Source organism: Sceloporus occidentalis, unplaced genomic scaffold (assembly GCF_023333645.1).
Source record: "Sceloporus occidentalis isolate IW3139 unplaced genomic scaffold, rSceOcc1.0.p SCAF_128, whole genome shotgun sequence".
Lineage (NCBI taxonomy): Eukaryota > Metazoa > Chordata > Lepidosauria > Squamata > Phrynosomatidae > Sceloporus > Sceloporus occidentalis.
In genome coordinates this window covers 2,126,325-2,146,743 of record NW_028317108.1, presented here as the reverse complement: position 1 = coordinate 2,146,743, position 20,419 = coordinate 2,126,325, and the positions used below count along the sequence as shown (strand labels likewise).

General features: G+C 40.7%; 1 protein-coding gene across 1 annotated transcript in view; it reads right to left on the bottom strand.

Annotated features, from left to right (window-relative positions):
- Positions 1–20,419, bottom strand: part of LOC149281741 (serine/threonine-protein kinase MARK2-like) — a 45,445-nt gene that overhangs the window by 5,835 nt on the left and 19,191 nt on the right. The window contains exons 11-15 of the mRNA XM_089499019.1: positions 13,979–14,111; positions 12,419–12,591; positions 12,079–12,176; positions 11,571–11,720; positions 6,080–6,328 (exon numbers count right to left, since the gene is read on the bottom strand). Coding sequence (XP_089355145.1) covers positions 6,080–6,328; positions 11,571–11,720; positions 12,079–12,176; positions 12,419–12,591; positions 13,979–14,111 — 803 coding nt within the window. The remainder of the gene's footprint in view (positions 1–6,079; positions 6,329–11,570; positions 11,721–12,078; positions 12,177–12,418; positions 12,592–13,978; positions 14,112–20,419) is intronic.

The following is a 20,419-nucleotide window of genomic DNA, read 5'->3' as shown; positions in this document are numbered from 1 at the left end:
CCGGACTAAGCACCAGGGACTCAGAAGCACCGGTAAGTTTGGAGGAGAGAGAGGGAGGGAGTGTTAAATGGACGGGGGGGGGGGGGGGGGGGGGGGAATGATCCTCTGTCAGCCGGTGGGGGTCTGCACGATGCGCACATACAGCCTCCGTTACTGCCCTTCACTTACACTGAGGCTTCTATGAAGCTGCAGTGAAAGTGCCTGTCAGTAACGGAGTCGGGAGAGAGTCAGAGGGGTGTATGGGAGGGGGAGACGGAAGTGAGAGACCGGCCGACAGTGAGGGGAATCCAGGTCCCCTGCAGCGTTGCAGGGGATCTGGATTCTAGTGTTATAATCCGATCTCTGTTTGAGGTCGGATTATATAAGGAGACAAGTTTTTCCAGAGCATTTGCTCGGAAAAAAACCTCTTTTCATAATCGATAAAAATCGATTCGATTAATCGATTTTATCGATTAGTTTCAGCCCTATTTTAAAGAACAGCTAATTTTGCCCAAATAACATGAAATGGCTCAGAAACAGTACAGGCATTCTTAACTGATTACCGTAGCTCTAATATGTGATTTTTAATGGAATATCTTCATAGGTGCACTGAGGCTCTTTATAAGCAACCATCACTCCTGTGTTCTAATGACACCCTGTGTTCGCTAATCCAAATTTAAACTTAAAAGGCTAACTGATCATTAGAAAACCGTTTGCAATTATATTACACAGTTCACCTTTAAACGATGGTGCATTTACATAATGCGCGCGCGCACACACGCCTATTCTTTAAATGGTGCTTCAGCCCATCAAGTTCAACCTTTCAGACATACCTACCTAAAAATAACTAAAATATGATAACCAATAATTTTAAATAAATTGCTTCAAAAGTGCATATAAAAACTCCCCCACAAATAAATACGCAATAGTGTAAGTGTCAAGCAATAGAAAAGAAAGTGTTCCTCTAACTTAGCGCTTTATATAATATAGAATCCACAAGAGAAAATAAAATATACTTGCACTTCTTATGAAATGGGTTTGAAAAACAGTGTGTTGCTGCATTTTAAAAACAAACAAGTGCAATCCCAAGGGCTCAACCTTTTTAGCCTTGACAAAGGTAAAGTTAAACAAAAGAGAGGGGATTTTAATAAGACCCTTGGGAAGGAGGAAATGCGCTTCATATACAATTTTAACACACTTCAACCTTCTGGACTAAATGCGGACTTTGAGTTGTGCCATTTTATTTGATAATGTATTTAATATACAATTTCTCCTGGTCTAATATTTTATTTAATTTGTGTTTTCAAATATTCTTAATCTTTGACCTTTTAAATATATTACTTTTAAACTGCCCTCTAGCATATCATAAGGCCTTTTAGATATATTAGGTTCTTTGGTACATTACTTCATTTTTATACTATTACTTAAATTTCTATTTAATATAACATTGCGCAATACAGGAAACAGTATGCCCATATATGGACAGAGGAAACAAAAAACAACAGCTGTGGACCATTGAGAATCTGGCTCCACTTGTAATAACATTAAAAATTATGATGCAATATGGTCTCCATGGCATAGATGGATCTCTGTAAATGGCTAAACATATAAAAACATTTACACAACCCTGGCAATTACTATATTATATTACTATTCTAATATGTTTATAAGTGCTATCATTATCTCTCTCTTCTCTCCTCCCTCGACAACCTAGGTAATAACTTGGTCATGTTACCATCTTGTATTTGAATGCTATAAAATTATTTTAGCCATATTATCTGTATGATGTAAGAATCAAAGGTTTTATGTATCATGTATATGTTGGTATTGTTATCTTTATATAATCAATAAAAAAAAAAAAAAAGTAAAAGTTTAGACTGCATTTTAGTATAAAAAGGCAATATTGATGATGGAAGCTCATTGTTTTTTATATTCTGTGTGGTATTTGCATTTGAGAGATGTCAATTGAGAACGCTGAACAACCCGTACCGTTCTATTGCTTGACATACCTACCATAAAGCTCTAAAGTTGATCCAATAGAAGGCAAAAAAAAAAAAAAAAAAAAAAACTACTTGAGGCAATTACCAATTATGCCACAACAGGGAAAAAATCATTCTTGATTGCATAGTGGCAATCAGATTACTCCCTTGATCAACTACTTTTTAACAGTTGTAGCCATTATTTATGGTATGCTTAACCAGAAAAACATCACAAATATGACTCAATGCTATACTTAAGTATTTTATATTTTCAATATTTTCTTAACATATCTATATATCTATCTTTACCTAAATATCAATGTCAAGTATATTCCTCAAGGAATATTAAAATATAAGAGCAAAAAAAAAAAAACAAAAAAAAAACCCATAATGCAATCTATACAATTCCCCTAACAATGCAGTCAAACTTACTAAAAAGCCACAAATTACTCAACAAATAGAGCTTTTTAATAGCAATTCAGGATGGCCTTGCAGCTGCTCATTAGCTTGCTGTTCACGTCCTTCAGTAACATGGAGTTAATAGATTTCCAGATTCCTCTAATAGGTCAGTGTCACACACATCATACCAAGTAATGATGTGCACCAGCAGCCAATAGGACAGCACATTTCACCTGGACAGCAGCGTAATCAAGGAGCAGAGAGCCCTCCTCTTCAATAAGTCTCCAACATTTAATCAGTGTACTGAAAACATTTAACCCCTAGCAGATCAATATATAATATGATCTAGGATATGTATAGAAGTATTTTTTGTGCACAATATTTTTTCACAGCATGTACGGTATATCATTGGGTTGCATTTGTTGGCACAATTGAGCGATACTCTGCTCAATCACTTTATTCACATTTTATCAAGTTTCATTTACTGTTTAATGTAGAATTAGATTGTAAGCTGGTTTGAGCAGGGCCCTCCCAACCTGTTGTCTCTGTAAGTCAATTTGTTATGTTACATACTACTAGTTATGTCCTGTCTACACATTGTACAGCGCTACGGAATTTGATGGCACTATATAAAACAAATAAGGGGGGAATGACAAGACTATTTTGATTGGCAGCATCCCTGTAGTATTAGTAAAAATCTATTTATATGCTGTACTGGCAATATATACAGGTAGAATAATGCCGTCAGCATGCATTCCCAGAACACAATGAAAGCAGAGGTTATCAGACGGTGGACCCCTGTGCCAGTTTCCCCCTTCCTCCTGCCTGACCAATTTTATTTGTTCTGATGGCAGGATTGTGTAAATTGGTGTGCTTTTCTAGCTAATTTGCATATGATCTGCATATTGTTTTGCATATGGTGTGTTTTATCGAATGCTGGTCATAACTCACCGCCAGCCTTTTGAAAGGCTCTTGGAGGCGGGTGGTGATTGTTTCCTCAATAAAGTTAGTTCCTGTTTTACCTCAATACGAGCCCTGTCGTGTTATTGGGGTAAGCCTCGGTACTGCCCTTGTCAGGGAGGTAAAGCACTGTATTGCTAAGCTTCTGTATACTACAGTGCCGCCAAGGTTCCCAAAGAGTTATGTTTCCTGCTGCCTTCGACGCTAGACCTGCCTGGCGGTTGAAGTTTTGTGTTCCCGGTGGTCATGGGGAGAAAGAAGGATCATCTGGCGGGTGCACCCAGTTGTGGTACAGGTCGTTCTCGTCACATGCACATCCTCTTTACAGACACAATGAAACGTAATGTTTCCAAAACAGAAACTGATATTCTTCAATTAGGGAGCCGCATTTCCTGATATATTCATGTCTATTGTTTCAACTATACCATAAACTCCAAAGTGCTAAATAAATCTGTTGGCTCTAAATACTACACACATGCAAAAATATACATAGAAATACGTTCTCACAAATTGCCTAGCCCATAGCATAAATAAAATGTTTCACATTGATACAGTTTTAGGGCAGGTTTACTTTCCAATCCAGTGATTTACATTGAGCAGTATAATCTTCCACTCTACCTCAACAAAATACATATTAAAGTATTTAGTATGTAATTTAACATTCATTTTATAGTTCCTGAAAAAGTGTAATTCCCCATGTATTTGCACAGGAAAAATGTTAATTTAGCAAAAAATTGTCCAGCATATGCATAAAATATTACATAATGCTTGGAGAGTCCCTTTAAAAATGCAGAGCTCTGCCTTACATTCTCTCTATGGTCCTTGTACAAGAAAGCAGTAGCACACACATCCAATGCCTTCTGAATGTAAAATATGACATGTTACCATTCAGAGAACTATACAATAATGCAAGCGTGTGCTTAATATCTGGGTTGACATGTAGACAGCAAATTTGAAAGCTTTACATGTAATCATGGTACCTTACAACATTACACAGCATACAAGTCTGCACATACAGTTCTAACCAGACATATATGCTGTATATCGAGTCTCTGAACAGACTAGCAATGCATTGCTTTATATACATTGTAACCAAATTTAAATACTTACATGCAATTACACACTGATCAGCATCTTATGCCCACCCACACATGTAGATCTTCACCATACAGTCCCCTTTAAGTCCCACAAAAAAAAGCATTTAAAGAAATGCTCCAACTCAAACTATCCACTAATCTATGTTGGTTCTAGAGTTTATTAAGATGCCAAGTAATGCCTCCAATGTTCTGTCCTGTTACACTGGCTTTGCTTTTACAAACATGTGTCAGTAAAATGGCTGGTACATGGTGTTGCTGATAAAGCCCTCTATCAGTCTCCGATGCAGAAAGTAGGTGGCTGTGCATGAGCAGGTGACGTCTCTATTCATACACCCAGAGCGATTCTGCAAGTGTCCAGATGACAGACAACAAGGACACAGGGATATGGGATGGGAGCGATGAAGCATGAGGAGGGGGGGGGGGGAGAGAAAACACACCCACATACACACGCAGCCACTCTGTGTTCCCTGAAAGCTGGCAGAGAGTGCCAAGCACCACAAGTGAAAATGCCTTAGAACACTGCAGTAGTTGAGCTACCTTCAATTATGTTTGTTACATTTTTCTTATTCCTATACACTATTACAAACTGTGGTCATATTTACATCTGTACACAATGAACTATATATTATGGACACATACACTAATCAGAATGTCTCTTGTGCAGTAGCACTGTATGTCTATTAGTATGTATTAGACATACTAACCACCGCATATCTAGAATGCAGGGTTTGTAGAGCTATGGGTCAGCCTTGTTCAGGTACTAGACAAATCTATGGAGTTTCAAACAAGGTGAGGACAAGAAAAAAAAAAAAAACATTTTGTTTTGTGACAATCATATAATACACTGAATATACAGAATAGTGCCTTTATATCAGAACTTTAACAAGGCATGTATAAGGTAACACACAAAAAGGGATTTGCCCAGAACAACTTGAAAACTGCAGTGTGCAAAGGGAAGTAACCAAAGAGATAGAAATATCTACCAGGTGGCAAAGTACAGTTACTGAAATCAAATTGCTACACCCATGAAAAGAAAGCACAAGACATGTGGCAGTATGTAGTGCACCAATGCACACGTCATTTTGGATCCAGAGTCTGCCACAGTTCTCAGCACTGCACTACAAACAAGCACACTAACCCAAAAAGATAGTGGAACACAAGTATTATAAGTAGTTAGTAGACAGTAGATACACAAGGGCACAGAAAAATGGAGCAGGTGGGAAGAAGGAATAAGGAGGGGAATCCATGCCTACCTTCTTGGAAATCTGAAAGACAGATTTCTAGACAGAGGGTGGGAGGAAAACAGAAAAAAGTTAAGTAAGGGGAGGAAAACATGTCTAATATGGCACATATACTTGTTTTTCAAATAAATTCCCATTAATGACTGATTGTTGAAATCTGTAAACACTATATTAGTACACATATCTTACTAATTCATATCCAATACCAAAGTTATACATGTAGGGAAACTCTCCTCCATAACCTACCAGGGTACTTTAAAAAAAACACAAAAAAAACAACTTTTTGTATTGGCAATAACAAAGTAATCATGCATCACCTAATTAGACAATTTACAAATATTGACTATAGCTTCAGACAAAGTATAGTTGTGTCCATCAAACGCAATTACCTCTACTTTGTTAATGCTCTTAGTCTCTTGCTCACCTGCGTACAAACTTGGATGTGAACTTGCTGAAGATGCTCCCTGTGGCTCCTCGCCGGCTGTTTCCAGAAGGAGAGGCAGGTGTGACTCCGCCAAATGGAAGATTTTGCTGGTCCCGAGCCTGGCGGAGTTGACCTGCATGAAAAGTGCTGCGGCTAGTGACACCACGATTAAAGTTGGCCCTCTCAGGGGCAGCACTACTGATGTTATGAGCTGATGGGGATGCCACAGGTACTCTCTGAGAGGATGCACTGTAAAAAGACAGAAAGAAAAAGGTTTTGTCTAGCCCAGCATCACGTGACAGACATGAAAAAGAAATATTTAAAGCTTATTTTACAAAACCTTGCAAACAAACAGTAAAGGATGCTTTTACAGTAACCTAAACTAAATAAAACTATGAATACTCCACGCATAATTTATGGTGCACAACATGTGTAGGATACCAGAAAGGGTAGCATTCCAGTGTAACCTAATTAAAACAGAGGTTACGATGTTTGGCAAAAGTAGTACATTAATAACTTTACTTGAATACTTCGCCTCTCTCTTTACCAATCTATGCACTTCTGGCAGAAAAGGCTCAGCTGCCAAAGCACAATGATAAAGAATAAATTATTTGAGGAAATAATATTGCAGATTGAGATATTATAAAATGTCCCATACTGTTAGTTTCAGAAACTTTTTTTTCAAAGGTTCCCTAACATAAATACGTAAAAAAAAATATGCTTAGGAGCTTCTCTGTTTTTTCCATAATACTGCAACCAGTTGGTACTTCAAAATGCAGATCGCTTCTCGGCCTTTTGGCTAAGATCAAGTGTAGTACCCTTATGGGAAGAGGGGGGAAACACTGATCCTCTGGCCTTAGGGCCGGGAAAGCATGGAGCCCAAGGTGCTTAATTGCCCTGGCAGAAATGCCGGAGTCACCGTGCGCACGGTGAGTGCACTGGTGGCCTTCCTGCACTCTTCTCCTTGCACCATACGGGCTTGGAGTTGAATTTATTTTTGAATCTGGCTGGGCCAGAAATGTGTGCCTATTAATTTGGTTTTTTGATATCCACGGTTTTTTGACTCACTTGCGAGGCCATGACCACTCTTGATTTTCGTTTTGGACACTTGGTTTTTGGATCACTGTTTTTTTTGCCAGTGAAGCCTAAAGTGGGCTACTCCCTTGCGGGAGTGCCCTAAGGCAAAAGGGGTCTCACCTTTTGGGGTGAGACTCGAAGATCCGGCCTGGAATTTGTCTGGGTTCCCCCTTGAGGGAACCCAGTATCGTATACTGGGCTTCTGTTGCCTCTTCGGAGCACAGAACAGCACCCAGGGAGCACGCACCTCGGTGCAGACTGCATTTTAGCAAATGTATGTGTTTGGAAGTTGTTAGAGGAAATTTTCAGTAGGATTTGTTTTTCCTGTTAGGATGCTGCTGCTGAATGCCTGTGTCTTTAAGTAAGACAGTATCTTCAGCAATTTCATGTTGTAAATAACATTTAAGGATATTTTCTATTTGTTTCCTGCTTTGTTCACTTCCTTGAAACTTAGCCTACAATTTAGAATATTTTATGCATTGACCAAAAACACATCATTAATACAAGTTTTGAGAGTAATCCCATGATATCCATAAAATTGATCAATTTGCGTATTGTGGAATCTGCCTGATTCCAAGAAATTCCAATAGTTGATGCAGAACATAAAGGCAACCTATGAAAAAGATACACTAGAAAATCAGCATGCAGATGCAAAGTGGTTAAACAAATGCGATATTTTATGCTAGGTTAGCAACATGTTATTGTGTTTGCAGATTAAAACAAATTTCACTGTCCAAGTGACTTACATTCCTGTGTAATTAATGTTAAATAAGCCTATTTGTCCTGGTAGTTTCAGAAGGTTAAGTGAGCAGTCTTAAATACACCTCAAATACAGATCTACTTTTAAACAAAAATGTCAGAACAGCATATGTGAAAGAGCTACGGTTTTGTTCATCATTTCGTGACTATTACAATACTAATCTATTCCCTTGCCTGGATTACTGCAGCTCCCTGGAAACTGGCCACTTCTCTCCTGTCTGATAACCAAGCTGAAAACCTCTTTCAAGGTAATTTTTTAGCCCATTTATTTCTTGCCCAACTACGTCCCTCTATTGGCTCCCCACATGCTACAATAAATCCCTTGAGAATGTAGGCTGTACTATTACACTGAGGACATAATGGCATGGCCAGCATCTCAATCTTCTCCAGTGTTGCTCTACTGTGATCTTTGGCAGGATGACTGCTGGACACTGAAAGTCCAGTTTCAGCTCATTTACAGTCCCTCTGCGCATGACAAAATTATGTTTATTTAGGAAGTTAGTTTATTTGGTTTGGCAAGTTAACCTTTAGTGAGGGTATTTTGTGCCCAAAAACCAGAGACTTCTTTGGCATTTTTACATCGTTTGCTTAACTAGGATTCTGCTATTTAATGTTTCGTGCACCCACACAAATTATAGTTTGTTCAAGGACAGATACAGCTTTCTTTTGGCATCATTCTTAGATGTACATCCCACATTTTAGTATGAATAATACATTACCATGAAAAATAAAGATTTTACTATGAAATAGGTCCCCAAACCAATTCAACGGACCAAATACCGCAATATAATTTTGTGTTGGGGTCCTGAACCCAACATGCATAAGTTGGCCCTACTTATTTTACATGAATGGAGCATTGCGTTTTCCAAGAAAGATCATCAGAATGACCAAATCGATAAAATGCATAAAAATGTATATGCCCCCTCCAAAAAACATTGTCTAATCAGTAATCAGCCCCTTGAAGCTGGTACCGGCATGAGTAAAATACCGGCAATGCAAAGCTGGTATTTTTTTTGTGACAAGGGGAGCACGGAGCGGACTTCCTCAAAAAAGGTGACACTTTCTATTCAGCTACAAGTATCAATAGACAGAGAGGTGAGAGACTCTTTTTCCCCAAGCCACTCCCCCCCAAGTGTGTTTTGACAGGCCATTTATTTTCCATGCTGCTTCCTCTGGTCTGGCCCACCCCACCCCATTTTGCATCTGCTCAAGGCAAGAGGGAGGAGAGAGTGAGTTGGGAGCGAGGTATAATTTGTGATGGCTGGGTATGATATGAGTGGTGTGTGATTGGAATGAGGTATTATTGGAGTGAGTTGACATAAGAGTAAGATGTTATAGGTGTGATGGAGGTAACGTATGACAAATATGAGGAAATAAGTTGCAATGTATAAAGGAAGAAGGAAAGCACAAAAGAGGAATAGAATTAACGGAAAAAGAGGGAAAGAGAAAGAAGAATGAAAGATAAGAATAAAGTTTATATGATGGGTACTGAACAGACATGAGAAGAAAAACAGACAGAAGAGGAAGATAGCACAAAAAAGGAGGATAGTGAAAGAAAGGGAAATAGAAGATGGATGCGGTGGACGTAATGGTTGTTATGGTGTTATGGCTGGTAAGGCTGCCACTGGCTCGGAAAGAAGATAGAAATCCTAACGAAAGACAGAAGAGGCAAAAGAAGAAACTGAGCTGTGGAAAGCGAGAGAGAGACATCAAGTGGTTGGCAAGATGGTAGGAAGACATCGAGAGAAAGCACTTTGAGAGTGAGTGCGTGAGAATGAGTAAGAGTGAGAGAGAGAGAGAGCTAAGTGTGAGGGTAAAAGTGACAAAATGCACACAAAAATGACACTATCACCATCAATGTCTGGCTCAATACCTAGTAGTGTCTGGATCACTATATAGTAATAGGAGTTATGCTGTACCTCTATTAGTGTCTGGATCACTATATTATAATAGGAGTCATGCTGTACCACTGTGTCTGGCTAAGTATGTAATGATAGGGGTTGTGATGTGCCACTGTCAAGGAGTAGCTCTTAATCTCGTAGGGTCATATGCAACATTGAGTGTGTCTGCTCCTTTTGTGGCTCCACCCTCGAGGACCCACAACCACGGCCGGTATCTCCCCTCACAACTGTGCACATATCAAAAAGTCAAGGGTGACAAGACCTCCTGGCACTCAGACTCTGAGAAGAGCCCCAAGACACAGAGTAATCTGGGTGCTGGGTAAACCCTGTGGATGCAATCCAGCCTAATCCTGCGTCCGTGTAAACTGGGTGCTTGTACAAGTCTTGTGGGTGATATCTGGGTTCCAGGGCTGGCCTTGTGACCTGCGATACCTGCCTGTAATTTAGGGTTTCCATGCATTAATTTATTTGACCCTTACCTTCAATGCTGAGTTTGGTTGTGATTTTTCAGTTGATCTATACCTGCAACACTGTGTTTTCATGTGTTTATTTGATCTATACCTGAACTACATGGGGGGAGGAAAAAAGATTTGGCAGAGTGAAGAAAGAGACAAAGGCACTCTAAGGGGGTTGATGGGGTCACAGAGCATTGCGACCCAGATTGCGACTCACAGGTCCGTTTCTGGTGACTTGCTGGACCCACACCATTCTTTTGTTTTTCTGTGTGTTGGGATGGAGGCCGTGATTGCATGCTACAGCACGGAGGCCCAAGTAAATGCTTGCACAAGGTCCAATCAATAAAGACGTCCCTGCCAGTAGTGTCCCATAAGCAGGCCAAACCTATACATGCAAGACATTTTTAAACGCAAGTTGTTGCCAAACTCAAATTGTGAGGTTATTTTTGTATGTGCACATAGCTTCCACAAAACATGCCAAACATATGCATGTGGTGCATCGCTATACTCGAAGAATGTTACAGAACACATTGTTTCTGCAGGTCAAGTAATGCAAAGCACCGTTACTAAGTTTGTGCATAAAACTGATCTTGGTTTTTACCAATGATTTTGGATAAGGTTGGTGGGAAAATAAATGCACTAAATGTGTCAAAATTATACTGGAATACCCTGGCTGTCTACTTTTATGTGGCAGTTTTGAGCACCATAAAAATTGCATTGTTTTTTTTCTCTCTCATTTGGACTGTACAGTTTATAAGAGGTAATACTGTAGAAAAGCAAACCATATTAACTTTTTTCTTTTCCTTTATGTTTGCACATTCTAATTCATTATTTGTGCAATGTATACTTTGTTGTGATATGAAAATAGCTTAATAAAAAAAAATGGTCATGTTAAAATATATGGCTCACGTTAGTACACTAAATCACAACTGAACAAAAATGCTAAAAATTGTATACAGAGAATATTCCCTCCTAACAACCTCAACCTGCATCCTGATGAAGCCATCCATCCTCCTCAACTTTGAGATCTTCACACCACTGACTTTTCCACGTCACCCTTGCTACAAAGAAATGATCCTCACCCAAGATTCCCTCACTTTGTCTTATAATCCATCAAAACAGATATCAAAATAGATACAAGACCCTTCTCCTTTTGTACCAGTAAGCCATTATAGTAATAGCACTGTGGAAACTCCTGGCACTCTATAAAACAAATATAATTTAAAATGAAATGTTATTATAAATTTAAAAGAAAAGAGCCACCTTGTTAATCACAAGGTTACTACCCTTAACACTTGCCTGGATCTTTGTGAGTCACAGTTGACCTCCAAAGAATGAGCAGGTTTGGAGGGGTGCATGGAGGTGGACATGGATTTCTGGTGCTGGCGTGTCCGGGCAGAGGTGGCTGGGGCAGATGCAGTAGAAGCACGGGAACCAGGTGTGGAGAAGCTGAAGGGAATGGACGATGATGGGGATGGAGATACAAAACAGAAGATGATGAGGGCACATACCAACAAAAAGGAGAGCAAACAAAGGACAGAAGTGATGCAGGTGAGCGCCACTATACAGGATGACATATTGGTGCAAACAGAACAATTATGACCTTAGGAAAACACAATAAATGAATATTTATCCAAATAAAATGTTAAACCTAGAGGGTGCATAGACATAGGGCTTCTGATATATTAATTTTACAGAACACCAAAACAGAAAACCGCGCACAACATAAATCAATTTTGTACCATGTTTTGTATTGTTTAGGACAAAAGAAAGAATATGCTTGTAAGAGTTGACAGAGATCTCTTACCTGTCCTTGCCATTCTGAACAGAATTGGGTCCTAAGTTGGCTCTATCCAACATGGGGGAGTTCCGGCTACGATTTGTGCCAGTAGAAAGAATACTGTTCTGTACAGGAGAAAACGATGCATAAAGCTTAACAGCAACTTAAAAACCGGAAGGGATCTGTATTGATGTCTTACAAATTTCAACCATACATATCTGCAGGATTTTGTTATTGGTCTAAATGAATACAGTACAAAAGGAACATGTCAGGAGAGCCATCAGAAGATATTTAATCCACTAACAAATATATCAGTGTATTAATACATACATACATACAGTAACAAAAAGGGAAGAGCAGTTCTTACCGTAGATGGAGTTGGGGTGGTCCTCTTCCTCTCTAGCCCAGAGAGTGGGCTGGGAGGAACTCTGACAGTGCTACTGGATTTGCGTCCACTGTCATCCTCGGGTCGTTTATTTTCTGCATTGTTACTAAGGGTTTTCTTAGAGTAGGAATTGGAGGTTGGGATGGCTGGTCCAGCTGCAATGAATACAACCAGAAAAAGAAAATCTGTATAACTACATTATCTACAATACATATATACACACGTTTATACATACATATGCACTCACTGGCCACTTTATTAGGTACACCTGTTCAATTGCTTAACACAAATAGCTAATCAGCCAATCATAAGGCAGCAACTCAATGCATTTAGGCATGTGGACGTGTAGAAGACAATTTGCTGAAGTTTAAACCGAGCATCAGAATGGGGAAGAAAGGGGATTTAAGTGACTGAACGTGGCATGGTTGTTGGTGCCAGATAGGCTGGTCTGAGTATCTCAGAAACGGCTGACCTTCTGGGATTTTCACGAACAACTATCTCTAAGGTTTACAGAGAACAGTCCAAAAAGGAAAAAATATCCAGTGAGCAGCAGTTGTGTGGACAAAAAAGGCCTTGTTGATGTCAGAAGGAGAACGGGCACACTGGTTTGAGACGACAGAAAGGCTACAGTAACTCAAATAACCACAACCAAGGTATGCAGAATACCATCTCTGAACGCACAATTCGAACCTTGAAGCAGGTGGGCTACAGCAGCAGAAGACCACACCAGGTGCCACTCCTGTCCTGAGGCTACAATTTGCACTGGCTCACCTAAATTGGACAATGGAAGACTGGAAGAAAGTTGCCTTGATGAGTCTCGATTCCAGCTGCGACATTCAGATGGCAGGGTCAGACTTTGGTGTAAACAACCATCCTTCCTTGTATCAACGGTTCAGGCTGGTGGTGTGGTGGAGATTTTCTTGTAACACTTTGGATCCCTTAGTACAATTGAGCATCGTTTAAACGCAACAGCCTACCGGAGTATTGTTGCTGACCATGTCCATCCTAGTGTACCCATCGTCTGAAGGCTACTTCCAGCAGGATAACGCACCGTGTCACGAAGCTCACATCTCTAACTGGTTTCTTGAACATTACAATGAGTTCACTGTACTCCAATGGCCTCCACTGTCACCAGATCTCAATCCAACAGAGCACCATTGGGATGTGGCTGAATGGGAATGCATCATGGATGTGCAGCCGCCAAATCTGCAATCACTTTGTGATGCCATCATGTCCATATCGACCAAAATCTAATGTTTCCAGCACCTTGTAGAAAGTATGCCACAACGAATAAAGACAGTTCTGAAGACAAAAGAGGGTCCCAACCCGGTACTAGCAAGGTGTACCAAATAAAGTGGTGAGTGTGTGTGTATATACACGGTTTTTTTTTGTTTGTTTTTTTTTTTTAAAGAAAAACAGCAATATGGGTTTTCTTTGTTTAGCTTGACATTACATTCAGCCATAGACACAACAAAATTGTATGAGGAACCTATTTTAACCACCTTTTCTTCACAATCAAGTCATTACAGCGACGCTACTTACATTGGTCACTGAGTCTTCTCTGCTTCGGGTTGGCTGACACACTTCGTTGCACCTTGTGAGCAGGAGATGGAGCTGTGCTGGTTGTGACATCTTGAGGGGGCCTGGGCTTAAGGGTCAGGTTGTCGCTGTCCAGCTGAGATAATAAAGCACTAGATTAGGTTTGCAAAATCATCCTTTAGAACAAACTGAATTCAAATGTAGGAGTGTGAGCATTTCATGTAAGGCAAAATACACCATTAACAAAACGCATATACTTAATTTGGTTTTAACTACTGAGGAAACATACACAGGAAGGACTGGAGAGCGCCAGTGGTAGAATTAGTGCATGGAAACTGTTAGAATACCATCATTTAAATACCCTGGGGTGTCTAGTTTTCCCCAACATATGTCTTGATGGGGGTAAATTAAACTGGACCAAATAGGACATGGGTACAAGATAAGATCTGGAAAAAATGGTATTGAAATAGCAATATGCTACTTGTACTTATTGCCCTGTAAAAAAAAAAAAAAAGAAAAAAAAAAAAAAGAAGGAAGACAAAAATGGACATTCTAAAGTACAGTATGAGAGATTTCACTCAAAAATATTTTTCCTGTTTAAGCTGCACATTGTCACCACTGCATTCTCTTATTTCCCTTCCTGATCACCAGCTTGAATGTACAAATCCTAGTACAGAGTCCCTAGGAGCCCCCAAACGCTAAATAAAACAAATTGTCTCTATCATCACTCGCGGGCATGGAGGTAGGGGTAAACAAGTTAAAACATCTCAAAGGACGAAGGTGAGCCTGAATATTTAAGAAAGGAAAGGTGAGGTTTTGGCTTTCTTATGAGAATATCTATATGTGCACAATTATTGGGCAACAATTAGTGTGCAGACTTATGCAACTAAATGAAAAAGAATTTTCCTATCTTACGTGTTTAGTGAGAATACTAAACAACTCAACGTTTACAAATAAACATGTGATATTTCCAAAAACAAATCAATGACCAATATAGCCACCCTTCTTTTCAATAGTCATAAGCCTTCCATTCATGGAGTCCGTCAGTTTCTTGATCTGTTAACGATCAACTTTTTGTGCAGCAGCAACCACAGCCTCCCAGACACTCTTCAGAGAGGTGTACGCGTTATCTTCAGCGTAAATTTGCCTTTTAAGGGCCCGTAAGTTCTCAATATGGTTAAGGTCAGGTGAGGAAAGGGCCATGTCATTTTTTCATCTTAAAGGCGTTTTACAGGCTAGCCACGTAGTGGAGTACTTCGATGCGATGGAAAATTGTCCTGCATAAAAATCATGGTTTTCTTGAAAGATGCAGACTTTTTCATGTATCACTGCTTGAAGAAAATGTCTTCCAAAAACTGGAAGTAGGCTTGGGAGTTAAGTTTGACACCGAAAAGGTCCAACTAACTAATCTTTGATAATTCCAAAGTAACCCTCCTCCACCTTGCTGGCATCGAAGTGGAGCTCTGTTCCTGTTACTGATCCAGCCACGGGCCCATCCACCTGGACCGTCAAGAGTCACTCATCTCATCAGTCCATAAAACCGGTCTTCAGATATTTCTTGGCCCAATCTTGATGTTTCAACTTATGTGTCTTGTTCAGTGGTGGTCAGGTTTCAGCCTTCCATACAGTGGCCATGTGTCTGAGCACTGAACATGTACTTCTGGACACTCCAGGTAGGTTGCCGTTCTGGAATTTTTGACCTTTCAGAGTCAGCTTAAACTCTTTTGGCCTTTTTTCCTGAGAAAATGAAGCTGCCTAATAATTATGCACACCTTGACATATGGTGTTCATCTTAGTCCGCACCCTCCCTCCATCAGAACAAAAAGAAAATAAATAAAAAAAGGAGGAAAAATGAAAACAAAATAGTGCTCTATTAGAATGTTATCATGCCACGACCAAAACAGGACAAGTCATCGGGAGAACCATATGGTAATCTGATACAGAAGAGAGAAAGGACCGGGCACAATCACACAGAAAAACCGCAACAATCATCCCTGCCACAGTGGGGAAAGCTGGACCTGCGTCCAAGGAGCCCACACCTTATCAAACAAAGGCATTCGTTGATCGTTATGGAATGACAATTTTTCTAGGAGGTGCGTGTGTTCCAGATGATGGAGTATATCAACGAGTTTCGGGAGTGTGGCCGACTTCCAATTACGGGCTATCATCAATTTTAAAGTTAAAAAGAAATTAATCACCAATTTCTTAACACAAACAGAAATGTCATCTGGAAACATGTGGAATAACACTAATTGTGGTGTAAAGGGGAGGCATATTTGCAGTGTGGATTCCAAAAGATGTATCAATCGTCTCCAAAGTTGAGAAACAGGGGGACACAGCCACCACACATGAAGCATGGTGCCCCTGTCCAGGCAACCACGCCAACAGAAAGGCGAGCAGGACGGAAACATATGTGACAGTCGAGCCGGGGTGAGGTACCACCTACAAACTATTTTCTTTTGTAGCTCAATATGGTTGCTACAGTGTGATACACCACGCATCGCCTTCTGTGAGTCAAGCCACATCTCAAGAGGGAAGGTGACACTTAACTCACATTCCCATGTTAGCATATGTGGTAATTTATCGTCCCATAGATGGGTTAGGAGCGAACTGTAACAAATAGAAATCACACCTCGAGGGGGGGGAGGACCTTGAACATAAATGAACGATTGGATCAGATGAGAACACGTCAATGGTTAACGAGGACGTTCGAGATTGCAGCAGGTGTCTGACCTGCAGATACTTGTAAAACTCGGAGGAGGAAAGCTCGTAAGTTGAACTAAGATCTAAAAAGGTCCGGAAAGAACCTTTATCAAAGAGGTCTCCCACTGTGAAGGAGCGGGCAGTATACCAACGGGCTAGATTCAAGTGTGGATTTAATAACTCAAGGGAGGAGAGCGGAGTAGCTTTAGTAATGTGCACTAAAGCCGAATTACGTTTAGCCAGGTGGGACCAAATGTGAAGCGTACATAATGTGGTGGGAGGGAGTGACGGAAGTGACGGGCGATAAGGAGGAGGCAACCAAATAAGGATGGACATTGGCGTTTTCAAGGGCTACCCATTGAGGCAGATTACCTCGATAGTGAAATAGAGTCGATTGCGCCAGGATAGTTGCATGGTAGTAGGATAGAATATCTGGTGCTCCCAGACCCCCCTTGAACCTGGGAGAATAGAACGCCTGTCTGGAGATGCGGGAGTGACCTTTAAAATTAATAAAAGAATTCAGAACCACTTGTATTTGATGTAAAAATTTACGAGGGACAGTGGTCGGGACTGCTCTAAAGGTGTATAAAAGCCGCGGCGAAAGCATCATTTTAACAGAAGATATACGCCCTAACCAGGATAGATCAAAGGAACGCCATCTGTCGAGGTCATGGAGAACCTGCTTCCAAATTGAACAAATGTTAAATTCATTCAGCTTAGATAGTAGGCGAGAAAGTTTAATCCCTAAGTACAGGAGATAATCTCTCCTCCAATCAAAGGCATAGGATTCGCGGAGCAGGCGTAATGCCAAACTCGGTAAATTTAGAGCTAAAGCTTGCGTTTTGTGTACATTAATTTTATGATAGGAAACCTGAGCATATTGGTGGAATTGAGAAATCAACGCAGGTAAGGAAGTTAAAGGGTGAGTGATGGAAGCCAAAACGTCGTCCGCAAAGAGACCTAGCGTAACATCTGCACCACTTGAAGTAGGGAAACCCGTGATCGACGGGTCAGAACAAATCCGTTGCGCCAAGGGCTCTAGAGCCAATATGTACAATAGGGGAGAAAGTGGACAGCCCTGTCGCGTCCCGTTAGAGATGTGAAATGGGGAAGAAATGAATCCCGAAAAGAAAACAGAAGCAGAGTACAGCGCCATTATTGACCTAATCAGGGAGGGCGGAAAAGCAAACTTAGAGAGAACGGACGTCAGGAAGGACCAATGGAGGCGATCAAACGCCTTTTCAGCGTCAAAAGAAATCAAAACAGACTGAGTGTTATTTTTGGAGGCTTCCCACAAAACATTAAGAAATTTGCGCGTGTTATCATTGGCTTGTCTGTTTTTCACAAATCCCACCTGGTCAGAATGTAAGAGAGAGGGAAGAAGCAGAGAAAGTCTGCTGGCTATAATTTTTGCATATAACTTGACATCATTTAAAAGGGATATGGGCCGATAATGCTCACATTTGTCAGTAAGTTTACCAGGTTTAGGGATTGTAACAACATGGGCATATAAATTTTCAGGCGGCATGCGACCAGTGGACATGAAGGAACAGAATAAAGAAAGAAGGTGAGGGCCCAGCACCGGGAAAAAAGTCTTATAATAAAAACTGGTCAAACCGTCAGGGCCGGGAACAGAATAATTTTTTAATTGAGTAATCGTGGACTGAAGTTCATCTAGCTCCAAAGGGGCTTCTAACTGTGTGACCATCTCCTCAGTGAGAGTAGGTAGCACCACAGAGTCGAGATAGGTATTGATAGAATCTATCGTGGGTTGAGAAGTTGAGGAATCAGTACAGAGATTATAAAGCGAGGAATAGTAAGATGCAAATCTATCGGCAATGTGAGAGGGATTCCGCAATGAAACCCCCTGTGAGGAAAGAACAAATTGAGGACGCGACAGGGCCGTGGCGTGGCGGAGTTTATTCGCTAACATAGTGTCAGCCTTGTTGCCTTTGGAATAGAATCGATGGCGGAGACGAAGTCTCATCGGGGCTGTGCGTTCGGCTTGAATCTCAGCTATTCTAAGTTTGATACGGGCCATTTCTGCAATGAACTGATCTGACGGATTTTGTTTATTCAGGGCTTCCAAGTCATATAAACGTAAAAGTAAGGAATCTAAATCAGAATTGTTAGCTGTTTCCTTAAATAAGAGGCAATACTGATGAATTTGCCTCTGACCACCGCCTTATGGGCATTCCACAATGTCTCTATAGATGTTTGTGGATGTGTGTTTTCGCGAAAATATAATTCTAAGTGGGATTGAACCTGGGACTTGATGGAGTCATCTGAAAGCAAGGAATTATTAAGCCTCCAGGAACCCCGACCAATAAAGGAGTGAGCAACTGACAGAGACAGAAAGACCGGCACATGGTCAGTCCAAGTAATGACACCAATAGAGCAGCCCCGCACCATCTGCAAAGTAAGCTTATCAACAAAAAGAAAATCAATTCTGGTGTATGACTTGTGTAACGCGGAAAAAAGAGTAATCCCTGTCTAGAGGGTGACGGAGGCGCCACACATCATATAACTGGAAGGAATGGAAGGAATGAGCAAGGGAGGTAGCCAATGATTTCACCCGTGTACCATATGTGCCCCCCAGGGAGGCCGAAGTATACAACAAAGGATCAAGGAGCGCATTGAGATCCCCGGCTAGGATGAGGTGACCTTTCTTGAGGGAATCTATTTTAGAAAGCAGAGCCCTAGCAAAGTGTAATTGGGATGTGTTGGGTGCATAAAAAGAAACTAACGTGTATTCCATGGAATTCAAAATACATTGAAGGATCAAAAACCTGCCCCGGGGGTCGGTCACCAAGCGAAATAATTGAAACGACAAATGTCTAGAAATAAAAATGGAAACACCAGCCTTGCAGGTGGTGGCCATAGAGTGAAATTGCCAAGGATAATCTTTTAAGAAGCACCGAGGCTGTTTGGAGTGTTTAAAGTGAGTTTCCTGAACACAAACTATGTGCGCATGAGCTTTCTTAGCATCTGTGTAAAGCATCCTGCGCTTGTGTGGTGTATTTAATCCATTCACATTAATAGACATTAAATTAATAGAGGCCATATTGAAAGTAGCAAAGAACATTGATTAACTGGCTCATCAAAAAAAAATAAAAAAATGTCCCACAGTGTAGAGTGAGGTGAGAGAGAGTGACCGATGCCCCCGGGGAAGACCACACACACACATGACATTGAGAATCGCGCCCGGTCCTTGTACAAGCAGTAGCTCATAAAAAGTAAACACAGTCCAGTGAGCAGAAAGGATATTGAATCAGAGCACTTTAAACAAAATAAACAATGTAAAGAGCAAGGTCGTAGTGGACAATCGGAGTAATAAGAAAGGCAGAGTACATAAAAATAAAATACCGGTGACACGAAGGAGCTAAAGAGGGAATAACTCGGAGGAAAAACCCCCAAACATAGAGTGAAACTCCCAACATGCAGTCTCTGAAAAAAATGACCGCGTGAGGGGGAGGCAGTAACAAGACCTTGTGTTCTCCAACAAGGAGAAACACAAGGAAAATAAGTTTTGTATGGTGGAATAGACAAATTCAAAGAGTGGGAGGGAGACCTCCAGCATGTGTAAAACAAAAAAAAACAAAACAAAAAAAGAAAGACACGGCGAGAAAACAAAACGACTGCGGAAGGAACCAAAATGTGTATGTAGTGTAGTGGATAGAGCGGGCACACAGAGCCCTGAGATGGAAATGTAAGGGTGATCCAGCTTCATAAAAGAAGCCG